The following is a 13,576-nucleotide window of genomic DNA, read 5'->3' as shown; positions in this document are numbered from 1 at the left end:
ACATTTTGATTTCTGGTGGATTCTTAGTAACTTAATCCAATAAGGGTGAAATGATGATTTACGGTATTCAAGATTCATTTCGATTTACCAGGATCCCGGGTCCACTCAAACTGAACAAATCCTAGCATTGCGATACCTGAAAATCATTTAAACCAAGATACCTTAATAATTTTTAGTTTTTAACACTGACTGCACTAATTGAACTGATCACCTTCAAAGTCATCGCTGAACGGATCTTGAGAACTGAACTAGTATTCCAGTGGTATTTATATTATCCTAAATTGCAATAATATCCAGAGTGACCAATGTTCTTGGGTCATTAATAAGTGCTTAATTTAGTTAATATTTTGCTTTTAAATTACTCCTTAATCATTGGTTTTTGTGGCTTATTTGTTCGTTTTGATTCATTTTCTGTGTAGGACGTTAGATTCTGGAAATTGCACTAAAAGGATAGAATTCTGTAATTTTTTTTATTTTCGGAATCAAATCTGGACTAGTGGGCATGAATTCGGGCATGAAACATCCGACGAGGCAATGATGTCAGCACCTTCTAGAATATCCAGTCAGCGTTTCTAGAAGCACAAGTGGATTGGCCGCACGTTTCTGCAATTTAGATTTGAATTAAACTCAAGATTTAGGATAATATTTTAAACATTATATTTTATCCTTGTTTTAAGTATTTTAGTTTAATCAGGTTTTAGTATTTCAATTAGGATTTAGGATATTATTTTAAATAGTATTTTATTTTATCTTTGTTTTAGGTATTTTAGTTTAAATAAGTTTTAGTATTTCAATTAGGATTTAGGATATTATTTTAAATAGTATTTTATTTTATCTTTGTTTTAGGTATTTTAGTTTAAATAGTTTTAAGTGTTTTAATTAGGATTGAAGATATTATTTTAGGAATTATCTTTAGCTTGTATTTAGGAATTTGAAGGCTATAAATACCTTCTCAGTGTAAGCCTAAAGACATATTTCTCTCGTCTAAGAATAAATCTTCTTTTTCTCTCTAGCTTTCTCTCTATATTTCACACACTTCTTTATTTTCTTTTAAATTTTGTTTTCAACAATTATTCTAAGTATGATTTTGTTCATGCTTAGCTAATTTTCTTTTAAGCCGAAGGCTAAAGCGAATGATCAATTCCAAACGTGAGAATTGTAAGGTACTTAAATCGCTTTGGATTTCTCTCTCTATTTTCTAAGATTACTTTTCAAATCAAAACAACTTCGACATTGGTTTGGATGTTGTTATGGTTCACGTTTGAAGAAGGATTGGCTTATTGAAGCACATTCGACTTCCTAAGAACACATTTAGCAAAATTGTTTGCTAAGAGGAAAGTGAGATCGGAATCAGTCATTGTTGAAACGACACAATCCGAGTTGGCAACGAAGAATTGTCCTTGTAAGCCATCGTGAATCTTGAAGTAAAAATCTATTTTGATGATCCGAGGAATTTGAGGCAAAGCTAAAGTCTAAGGCTACTTTCACTATAAGTTTCTCTTTATCTCAATCTCTTTAAATTATTTATTTAATTATTTTTGTTTTATTTTAATTCTTATCTTTTATTTTAAAATCAACTTTTAAAAACCCCTTTTTATCTTTATTACTATTATTTATTACTTTATTATTTTATTATTTTCCCTTTTATTTCTTATTATTTATTTTATTTTATTATATCTTTTCAACTTCATCGGGAATTTTATTCTCCTATAAATCAAAGAGTTTAACTAAATCACAAAAACCATATATATGTGGATCGACCCTGCTTCTCTATAATACTTTTCCTTTCTATTTATTAAGAAGCCGAAATTATTTTGATAGCAAAACAATGGTTATCAGTCATATCTATAACCTTTAGAGGTCGATACAATATTTAATGCTTCACTGGTACTTTCAAAACTTGTCCACAAACATTTCCTTAAACTAGATCATGAGAGTATTTAGGTCATTTCAATATTCAGGGTTATTTCGGTTGTTTTGGGGATTGAGCATATTTTGATTATTTAGGGTCCAAGGGCAATTCAATCATTTCAAAACTCAAGGATAATCCTTCATGAACTAGAAGTTCAACGTAATATAGATTTTAAAGGTAGAAGCTGACTTTCAGGGTTTCTCAATAGACCGAGAATTCAATCGATGATTCAAAGGTTCAAAAGGAACAAAATATGAGTTATCATGTCGTTTTCACAATCACAGTAATATTTAGTTCCTTTTTACACTTTAAGGGTATTTTCATCATTTTACCCCGTAAGGGTATTTCCGTAATTTCTTATCTAAGTATTCTCACTATTTGACCTTTAAAATAAATAATTAGAATTTTAATGGATTTGAGGCTTATCATATTTTCAATTAATCACTGAATCAATACTTATTCCTTATGAGCCTTCTAATTCCTTATTGACACGCGTCATTATGATGTCAAAATAAATAGCCTTAATCTCAATAAAATAAATAAGAATAAGTAGAATAGTGAGAGTAAGGGCCGATCCACATGGATTAGGAGTTTGACGATTTCCTCACTTTTGATCTGGCTTCAAGCGTGATTTATAAAAGAAAATAAGAGGGGGATTTGAAAGTTGGAATAAAAGGTAAAATGTGAAAGAAAAATAAAGAAAGTAAACTAAGTAAATTTTAAGTGAAAATTCAATTGCTAAAAATCAGCCTTGGGCTAAAGCTTTTTACTCGATTTAAATCGATCCTTGAATAGGATTTTACCTATATGCTCACGTCGGTTACAGTCTATAGAGCTTAACCCCTATAACTTGTTTTTCTCTCAAATGAATTGAGAATCTAAAATCAATTTTCAGATCTCAACTCTTTGTGAGTTAATAGCAACAATCGCTTATTAATTAAACGCTTTTAAATTTAGGAAAAACCTGACTCAGATTCTATCGTCTCAATTGAGAATCTAACCCAATTTTAGTTTCCCTTAGCGGACCGCCGCTAAGTGTGTTCATAGGAAGTCGAATGTGCCACAGGTCGATCCTTCCTCCCAACTATTAATTGAAAGCGAAATTCAATTCCAACGTGCACTTTTTGAAATGAAATCGCCTTGATTATAAAAAGATGGTTGATTATCGATCCTTGATTTTCGAAAACTAAAAATGTAATCCTTGAGGGTGTGAAGCGCTTTTTGATTCTCATGACTTAGAATTGAGTCATTGCTCTAACCCTTAGCTATAGAAAACTTAACTAAGCATGGTAGAAACCATACTTAGCATTTTGAAAGAAAAATAAAAAGAAAGAAAAACTTTTATAAATCTAAAGGAAGAAAGAAACAAGAGTAGAATAAATTCTAAATGAAGATCGATGCTTAGAGGCTTACCCCAATGGGGTATTTATAGTCCTAAAAAAACCTAGAAAATAATATTCAAATCAAAAGATAATTCTTAAAGATAATTCCTAAAAACAAAAATAAGATAAATCCTAATTTAAAATAAAAATTCGACTAAGTCTCCTTCTCCACGCCACTGTTGATTGAATCTTCTAGAAGTTGCTGATTGGGCACCACGTCACCTGCCACATCATCACCACATCAGCTGCCACATCAACCACTGACTAGTATGTTTATTATGTGAGCTTTGTGGTTTCCTATGTAGTGATGTTGTTGACAGTTTTTTGTCGTGCTTTACATAAATCCACATTGGCGAAGAACTTGGTTTTCTTTCGTTGGGAAGTGCGTCACTACCTGTCGCTATTCAACCATGGGAAATTTCATTGTGTATCACATCTCCAAAATTTGTGCTTAGCTGCCATGAAGATTTCATTGAAGTTGTTTCGTGCTGATCCAAGGAAAGGAAAGAAAATTTGATCTTTTGATCTGATTGTTTCAAATGTTCTTGAGATGAATTGTTGCAAGTCTTTTGTTTAATTTGCAGTTTGAATAAAGCTCTTATCCTTGTGGAAAGGAAGCTGATAGCCTTGGTCTTAATATAGTTTTATCATTGTATAGGAATGTTCAATTATCATTGTATATTGTGATTTCCTGTTTACATGTTTTAACTTCAATCCCCAATCTTTTTAAATGTCTTAACAAAAGGTACCTTAGTCAGATAAACTCGATTAGATAACTTATTTGTTTAAGTCCTCAAATTTATCGTTTTAAGAACTCAACAACCATCGCCCTATAGTTGAAGGACAATTTTGTAACTTAATAATTATAGAACTAGATAAAACAATGTTTTATAGTCGAGAGACATTTTGTATATTTTACCCAAAAGTCCAATTGAATGCGTGTAAAATACTTAAAAGACTTAAATTTTCCACGAACTAAGACTTTATGCAATATTTTATCGATCAAATTTCAACCATTCATGTCAAATTCAATGTCCCCATAATGTCGGACAAAAATTAGAAAATATTACAACAATTTAAGTACGAGTCTTGTGTATAAAATCAAATAAAAAGGAAGACTTTGTTTTTATTTTCCACAAAGCCAACACTTTCAACACGATAACTATAAAGTAAAATCTCATTTCATAATTAAATTTCACATAATTTTTATTTAATTGAAAAAAATAATTATTTTACTTTAAAGATATCAGAGATTTTGTTTTTCTTGTCAACAAAATTAAAATTTTGGGTAAAATATACAAATGGTTTCCCGACTATAGGATATTGTTTATCGAGTCTCGCGACTATTAAAAGTTACAAAATGATCTCCTAACTATATGACTAGTCCTCCGACTATTAAAAGATACAAAATTATTTCATACTCAGAAATAAAATCTTATTTATTATTTTAATGTATTTGTGAATAGTTACTTTGGAGTTTAGACTTTAAAATTGCTTTACACACTCTTTTGATAATTTTTTATTAAATTTATTAATTTATGTTTATATTAGCTCTATATAATATTAGTAGATTTTACATATAGTTAAGAAAATAAGGTAAAAATTTCGGTGAGCTTAGCTAACAACGAGGCGAGCAATGAGCATCGAGCTTAACGAGTAACAAGCTTAATGAGCAACGAGCTTAACGAGCAACAAGCTTAATGAGCCACAAGTTTTCTTAACGAGCACGAGTCAAACAAAATTTTAACGAGCTTAACGAGCATTAAGTTGATTTGAACAACAATTTTTTTTAACGAGAACAAGTCAAGCATTGCCCAACTCGCTTAATAATCACCCCTACTTTCTACACGTTAACTCTATAGTAGAAACACATTTTTCATAATTATATTTTAAATAATTTTTATTCAATTGGAAAGTAAAGGACAAAACAAATAAATATCTTACTTTAAACATAAAATTATCAAAGATGATACACATTTTAAATCTATACTTTTTTTAATTTTGAAATTTTCGTCCCAACTCAAATAATATAAAGATAATATATTTTTTTGGAATGAATAAAAAGGTAATACAATTGAATTATAGAAACATAAAATGATTAAATTTCAAGAACGAGAATTAAACCTATAATTTATGCATTAAACATGCATTTATAATGGGATAATATATTTTCGTACTAAAGTTAAAAAAATTTCAATTTAACTACCCAACTTTCAAATTACTCCCATTTTAATCACACTAATATATTTATTAATATTTTTTGTGACATGACATTTTTTATTAAAAAGTTTGAGTGATTAAATCAGGAGTAGTTTGAAAGTTAAGTAATTAAATTAAGAAAAATTAAACTTTAGTGTCCAAAATAAGAGTGAGAAGATAGTTGAGGGTGATAAATGATGCAATTTACCCTTAAAAATGGTGCCACGTGCAAATAATCGTTTAAGTTTTTTAACAACGAGGGGTACTAAAACGAAAAAAAAACTAAAACTTAGGTAAGGTTTTGAAAAATTTAAAAGTTTAAGTACTAAAATTGATAGTTTATGTACTAAATGTATAATTTACCCATATAATTTCTAGAATGTATCTCTTCAATATTTTTTTCATCAACTTTCTTTTATTTAATATTTTTTTCAAACCAATTTTAATTAGAATTTCTATTACAAAATTTATAATATTTTCAGGATGGTGTGATCTAAAAAAGCTTGAAATATTGGATGCAAGTTGGAATACACTTGAAGGGATGCTTCCTCGTTGTTTGAGTAACTTGACTTCTCTTCGTGAGTTAGATTTGTCTAACAATCGACTCAATGGAAATCTAGTTCCTTTAACAATTCTTACATCACTTTTTTTAGCTCAGCAACATGAATGATTTATTATGTTAAAAAAGAGAATCAGCGAAACTCCAAATGTGAGTCTCATTAAAAAAACCCCTAATCCTAAATGAGAGAAAAGAGTACTCCACACTTGAAGAATACACAAAGAAAACACTTCTCAAAAGCTCAAAAGCTCAAAAGCTCACTACAACAATTTGGTACAAGATCCCCCTAACAAACTGACTCTGAAAATCTAAACAATCCAGTTCCTATACTGGACAAATGAATAAAACATTACGGTTCCAAACGACCCTCTCACCAACATGCTGCAAACATTACTGCTCTCCTGGACCCCAACTTGGCCAAGTAATCTGCCATTCCATTTGATAATCTAGGCGTGAAAACATACTTAACCTCTCTAATCTTCAAAGCATCTTCATCAAACTGTTGAAAGGTAGAACCCCACCTCCATGGTCGAACATAGTAATTTTGAACCCAATTCAACGCTACTGTAGAATCAGATTCGAGAATCAGATCAACCTTACCACACCACAATGATTCGCTAAAAACCTCCAAAGCTTTTTTAATTGCTGACAGTTCTGCAAAATCGGAATTTATCTCTGCAACCGGTCCAAAGAACATTGCCACAACATAACCCTCGGCTGTCCTTAGCACTCCCCCGCAACCTGCAACATCCTTTGTCGCTGAACCGTCGACATTGAACTTCATCTGACCAAATTTAGGTGGCTGCCATACAGTCTTCAGAATTCTGTTTGCTTCACTTGAAATTGCTGCATCCCCAGGAGAATCCCACCATCGTTTCTCATCTAGGACTTCGAAAACCTTCAACGCCTTACACCAGGCAAACGCCCTCATCTTGACAAAAAGGATAATGTCTTTAATAATGGTACCTTTATCCCTGAAGACAAATTCGTTCCTAGCCAACCAGAGACTCCAGAGCGCTGCTGCAAAGCTAACATGCCAAGCCACTACTGTTGACACTTTCTATTGAAACTGAAAGCAAAATTCAAATAGATCATCGACAGAAATAAAATTTCGTCCTGCAATACGCCACCATCTGCAGAATGCATTCCAAAAACATCCCATGAAAATGCAGGACACAAACAGATGGTCCGCATCTTCTTCTGCATCTCCACACCACGGACACAAACACTCGATATCAGTCAGAGAAATCCCTCTGTTTCTGGGGAAAGTCTTTGTAGGCACCCTATTCAATTTTAACATCCATAAGAAATACTTTACCTTTGGAGGAATTTTAAGCCTCCAAATTTTATCGTAGCAGAACAAATCAGCATCTTCAAAATTACCATTGCACATCAACAATTCTGACAGTTTCTTAACCTTAAAAATTCCATCGTTTTCATGAACCCATAAGATGCGATCAGGCACGTAAGAAATGATTTTAATCCTATCAACTTCTCCTTTAATTCTGTGGACTATAACACGCTCCCTATCCAAGAGTTGCCTATTAAACAAAGCTGGAAGATCTTGGCTTAACCACTCATCAGCACTAAACATTTCATCAACCGATATAAATTTTCTGGACACGAGCCTGTATAAACGAGGGTATCTAGACCTTAGTGCCTTATCACCATACCAAACATCCTCCCAAAAAAGAACAATTTTCCCATCACCCACTTGCCAACGAAAAGAATTACCACACATCCACTTTTCGGTTTCTTCACTCTGCAGATTGCTAATAATCCCTTTCCATGTTATCGAAGCGTCCTTTATGTTTCCTAAATTAACCATCCATGGCAATTCACCTGAACCATATTTATGGCATATTATTGACCTCCATAATGCATTTCTTTCAGTGGCATACCTCCATCCCCATTTAGCTAGCAACGCCTTGTTTTTCACCCTCAAATTTATAACTCCCGCCCCACCATGTTTTTTTGGAATGCACAACCTTCCCCAATTAACCCTTGACAACCTCCTTTTATTCCCTTCAACCCCCCGTAAGAATCCTCTTTTAATATAATCTATCTTTGATATTACTGCTTTAGGGGCACTGAAAATCGACATATAATAAAGAGGCAGTGTTGACAAGACTGAGTTAATCAGGACAACTCTCCCAGCAAAAGACAATGCTCTACTTTTCCAACTTGCCAATTTAACTTTACATTTTTCAATAACCGGGTCCCAGGTTGCCACTCTTCTCGGATCCGCACTTAAAGGAATTCCCAAGTACTTAAACGGCAGAGAACTCACAGAACATCCACACAAAGATGCCAAATGATCAACTATCGCTTCCTAAATCTTACATCACTTGGTGAGTTAGATTTGTCTAACAATCGACTCAATGGAAATCTAGTTCCTTTAACAAATCTTACATCACTTAGATCCATCCATCTTTCAAGAAATCATTTTCAAATTCCAATGTCATTGGTTCCATTTACAAATTTACCAAACCTCAAGTTCCTCTACATTGCTGAAAACAATTTGGTAATGGAACCTTCCTCCTCTACGCCCATCCCAAAGTTCCAGCTAAGAGAGATCAATTTGTCAAACTGCATAACATCTCAAGAACTCAGTCTTGAACTTCCCACCTTCCTTCACTACCAATATGACTTGAGATTTGTGGATCTTTCTGGAAACAATTTCAGTGGAACATTTCCAGTTTGGTTGTTAGAAAACAATACGAAGTTAGGGGAGTTCATCTTGAATGGTAATTCTTTTAAAGGTCATCTCAGATTACCATCAGTTCCTAATTCTAATTTAGCTTCATTTGACATATCTGATAACAAGTTACAAGGTCAGATTTCATCCAACATATGTTCAATTTATCCACAATTGGTAATCTTATTCTTATCTAAGAATGCCTTTGAAGGTAACATCCCTCCTTGTTTAAGTGGCATGATGGATTTATATTCTTTAGATCTGTCAGACAATCAATTGTCTGGAAGAGTACCGGAAGAGTTGATCATGAAAAGCTGGTTTTACTGCTTGAGACTATCAAATAACAACCTCAGCGAAAATGTACTTCATGCGATTCTCAAAGCAAATGGGTTGTCAAATATATATTTGGATGGAAATAATTTTTCTGGAGAGATGGTCAATGTTGATGTCTCTACTTTTCAGTTTCCAACTTCACTGGAGGAAATTGATCTCAGTAATAACAAGTTGTATGCAAAGCTCCCAAGATGGATGGGGAACTTGTCAGAGTTGAGGAGATTGGCTTTGTCTAACAACAGTTTTGAGGGTTCTATTCCAATAGAGTTTTGCAGATTGAATGGCTTGGAATTTTTGGATCTTTCTGGAAACAATTTATCTGGCTCTATACCATCCTGCGTCAATCCTCCATACATAGAGCATGTCCACCTTCATGGGAATAGACTGAGCGGTACGTTGTCACTTGCTTTTTATAATAGCTCTTCACTTGTGACATTAGATCTTGGAGAAAACAATTTGACCGGTAGGATTCCGAAATGGATCGACACTCTTTCTTCTTTGAGTGTCCTTCTGTTAAGAGCTAATCATTTACAAGGTGAAATTCCAGTTCAATTATGCAATTTGAATTCCTTGAGCATTATTGATCTTTCTCAAAATATGTTTTCTGGCTCTATACCTTCTTGTTTGGGAAATTTCACTTTACAAACGCATGAGAATAAGATCATACAACATGAAATGACAGAAGTTCCAACAGTGGGTGAAACGACAATAAATCATGCCTTTTCCTACAGCTACATTGAAGAACGGATAGATTTCAGAACAAAGAGTTGGTTCTACTCGTATGGGGGTAACATCTTGAGTACATGACCGGTATTGATTTATCTTGCAACAAGTTAACTGGTCAGATCCCACGCGAATTAGGAAACTTGAGTGAAATCTATTCTTTAAACTTGTCACACAACAACTTGGTCGGAGTTATACCCTCGTCGTTTTCAAAACTTAAGCAGATTGAGAGTTTGGACCTTTCCTACAACAAGTTGATGTTAGGAAATAAACCGAGTACAAGTAATTTTCCTATAACCAGATTAGTGAGAATGCGAAATAAAAGCGAAAAAATAATACCAAAAAATTAATAACGGAGTTCAGCCAATTGTGCTTACGTCTCCGGCTGCTGCAGATCTTTTACTAAGAGAGAAAATTTACAGGTGTTTATAAAACACTCACTACTCACAAGAAAATTCTCTAGTATAGGAAGAAAGAAATGTTTTGGGATGATTTTGAAGCTAAATGAGCTAGGGTATTTATAGTTGAAACTTAGGACTAAACTTGTAATTAACCCTAAAGTGCAAAGGGACTAAAAACCACATTCCCCATTTTGTTTTAGCAGTCGGCTGCTACTTAGCAGCCCAACTTGTTCTTTTTTTTTTAATTTTCAACAATCTCCCACTTGAAGACTGATTTTAATCCGTCTTCATACCTCGATCGATGTAGCAGCATTTCTGGTATTGTTATTCTAGCATGCAAACTGAAGCTGAACACAACTTTAGTTTGTCCGTGGTCACCGTCTTTGTCAACATATCTGCCGGATTTTGAGCTCCACTGATCTTTTCAAGTTTCAAAATCCCATCTTCCAGAAGAGACCGGATAAAATGATATCTCAATTGTATGCGCTTCGTCCTGGAATGAAAAGATGGATTCTTTGCTAGATGGATAGCACTTTGACTGTCGCAATACAAGACATTGTTTTCTTGTTTCTTGCCTAACTCTTCCAAGAAACTTTGGAGCCAGACCATCTCCTTGCTGGCTTCCGTAACAATGACATATTCTGCTTCGGTTGTGGAGAGAGCAACTATCTTCTGTAGTTGAGAAACCCAACTCACTGCAGTTCCTCCTAGAGTATAGACATACCCTGTAGTGCTCCTTCTGATGTCAACATTTCCGGCTAAGTCAACATCTACATAGCCTGTTAGTATCGTATCTCCACCTTTGAAACAAAGTGCTTTGTTTGTGGTACCTCGCAGATATCTGAGGATCCATTTGACTGCTTCCCAGTGTACCTTGCCCGGATTATTCATGTACCTGCTAACAGCTCCCACTGCATGAGCAATATCTGGTCTGGTACAAACCATGGCATACATCAGACTTTCAATTGCTGAGGCATACGACACCTTCACCATGTGTGCACGTTCTTCCTCCTTCTTTGGTGATTGGTCTTTGGAGAGTCTGAAATGAACACCTAAAGGTGTACTTATTGGTTTAGCATCTTGCATGTTGAACCTGGAGAGTACTTTGTTGATGTACTCAGCCTGTGATAACATCAAAGTCCCCGACTTTGTGTCTCTTTTGATCCTCATCCCAAGAATTTTCTTTGCAACGCCCAGATCTTTCATAGCAAACTGTTTCGATAATTTTTGCTTCAAGTTTATAATATCTTGCATATTTGAGCCTGCAACGAGCATGTCATCAATGTACAATAATAAAATAATGAAGCTATTGTCGAACCTCTTGATGTAGCAACAATGATCTGCTTGGCATCTGGTAAAACCATTGCTACCCATGAAGCTATCGAACTTCTTGTACCACTGTCTAGGAGCTTGTTTTAAACCATACAAGCTCTTCTTTAACTTGTATACCAGGTTTTTGTTTCCTGCCTCTATGAAGCCTTCTGGCTGCCTCATATAGATTTCTTCCTCCAAATCACCATGAAGGAAAGCTGTCTTTACATCTAACTGCTCAAGATGTAAATTCTCCGCAGCTAAAATTTTCAACACCAGTATGATTGTAGACAATTTTACGACTGGAGATAAAATTTCATTGTAGTCAATACCTTCTTTTTGCTGAAAGCCTTTGACAACCAATCTTGCTTTGTATCGTTTTCTCCCATCGTGCTCTTCTTTGATTCTGTAAATCCACTTGTTATGGAGTGCCACTTGATCGAATCCTCCACTTGCATTGCTTCATCATAGCACTCTGGTTCACCATTGTCAGTCAACAACAAGTAGTGCAAAGAAGGAGAATACCGTTGGGTTGGTTTAGGAATTCTGGAGGAGCGTCTTAATTCCGGTGTGCATGGTTCTTCTTGAACTGCTTCAGGACTGATCTGAACATCATTTCCAGAAATCTCCTCGAACTCAGCAAATTCCTTTGTTTCAGCTTCGATGTTGGAGCTACTTGATTCTACGGTTGACCTGTCTTTGTACATCACATTCTCATTGAAAATGACTTCTCTGCTTATGATGATCTTCCGATTTTCGTAGTCCCAAAACCGGTAACCAAACTCATCACCGCCATAACCAACAAAGGCACATTTGTTGGACTTAGCATCAAGTTTGCTTCTTTCAGCAGAGTTTATGTGTACATAAGAAATACAACCAAACACTCTTAAGTGTGAAAGGTTTATATCTTTCTTGCTCCAAGCTTCCTCTGGTATTCCACCATCCAAAGGAACTGAGGGCCCACGGTTGATCAGGTAAGCTGCAGTGTTGATAGCTTCAGCCCATAGAAATTTGGGCAATCCGGCATGTATCCTCATGCTTCTGGCACGTTCATTCAGAGTTCTGTTCATGTGCTCTTCTACGCCATTTTGCTGCGGTGTCTTGGGAACTGTTGTCTCCATCTTGATCCCATTATTTGCGCAGAAATCTCTGAATCTATTGTCTCTGTACTCTCCTCCATTGCCAGACCTCAAACGCTTGACTTTCAAACCAGTCTTATTTTCCACCATGGCCTTCCAATTTCTGAAGGTATCAAACACTTTTGATTTATTCTTCAGAAAATAAACCCACACCTTCCTTGTTGAATCATCGATGAAGGTGACATAATATAGTGAGCCTGCAAGAGATGGAACTGAAGATGGTCCCCATACATCAGTATGAACCAATTCTAACCTTTCTGCCTTGGGTGTCTTGCCAATCTTTGCAAAACTGACTTTCTTTTGTTTGCCAAAGATGCAATCCTCGCATAGTCCGACATCTACATTCTTTAGATCCGACAACTTCCCTTTTGACAAAAGTGTCTTCATCCCTTTCTCGCTTATATGGCCAAGCCTTTGGTGCCATAGGTTTGATTTTCCATCAGCATCTGATACTGCAATGATATTCTCTAAATTTGAGGTTACATAGAGAGTACCAGTCTTCTTACCATGAGCAATGACGAGTACTCCTTTGGTAATCTTCCATTCACAGCCTGAAAAGGTTGTACTGTATCCTTCTCTATCAATCTGTCCAACAGAAGTCAGATTTCTTTTGAGGCCAGGAATATGTCTCACTCCTGTCAGCTTCCAGGTGGTCTGGTTTGGCAACTTTAGTCGGATGTCTCCTTTTCCGACGATCTTCAAGGTTTCATCATCAGCTAGATGAACCTTCCCAAAATCACCACTGACATAGTTCTCAATGATTTCTTGGCACGGGGTGGAGTTGAAAGATGCTCCTCAATCCAAGATCCATGATTCAATCGGACTGTTGACACTAGAATCATGGCATCACCTGTCTCCTCTGTCATGTTGGCAGATTCTTGTGCACCGGTATTTTTCTTCAGTGCTCGGCAATCTCTTT

At 35.1% G+C, this 13,576-nt stretch overlaps 2 protein-coding genes across 2 annotated transcripts in view; one reads left to right on the top strand and one right to left on the bottom strand.

Annotated features, from left to right (window-relative positions):
• The window catches only part of LOC120191323, a 48,625-nt gene extending 42,506 nt beyond the window's left edge, over positions 1–6,119 (top strand). Inside the window, exon 6 of the mRNA XM_039194292.1 lies at positions 5,976–6,119. The gene's annotated coding sequence lies outside the window, so the exon portion shown is untranslated. The remainder of the gene's footprint in view (positions 1–5,975) is intronic.
• A 303-nt stretch (positions 6,120–6,422) lies between these two features.
• Positions 6,423–8,479, bottom strand: LOC120191133. Its single transcript, XM_039194125.1, has 4 exons — positions 8,396–8,479; positions 7,371–8,321; positions 7,178–7,252; positions 6,423–7,112 (listed from the first exon to the last, which is right to left on the bottom strand). Exons 1-4 carry the CDS (start codon positions 8,477–8,479, stop codon positions 6,423–6,425), a joined length of 1,800 nt encoding a protein of 599 aa, XP_039050056.1.
• Between the last annotated feature and the right edge of the window lie 5,097 nt (positions 8,480–13,576).

Source organism: Hibiscus syriacus, unplaced genomic scaffold, assembly GCF_006381635.1.
Source record: "Hibiscus syriacus cultivar Baekdansim isolate YM2019G1 unplaced genomic scaffold, ASM638163v2 tig00116965_pilon, whole genome shotgun sequence".
Lineage (NCBI taxonomy): Eukaryota > Viridiplantae > Streptophyta > Magnoliopsida > Malvales > Malvaceae > Hibiscus > Hibiscus syriacus.
The sequence above is the reverse complement of the archived record's forward strand: the minus strand, read 5'-3'. Positions and strand labels throughout refer to the sequence as shown.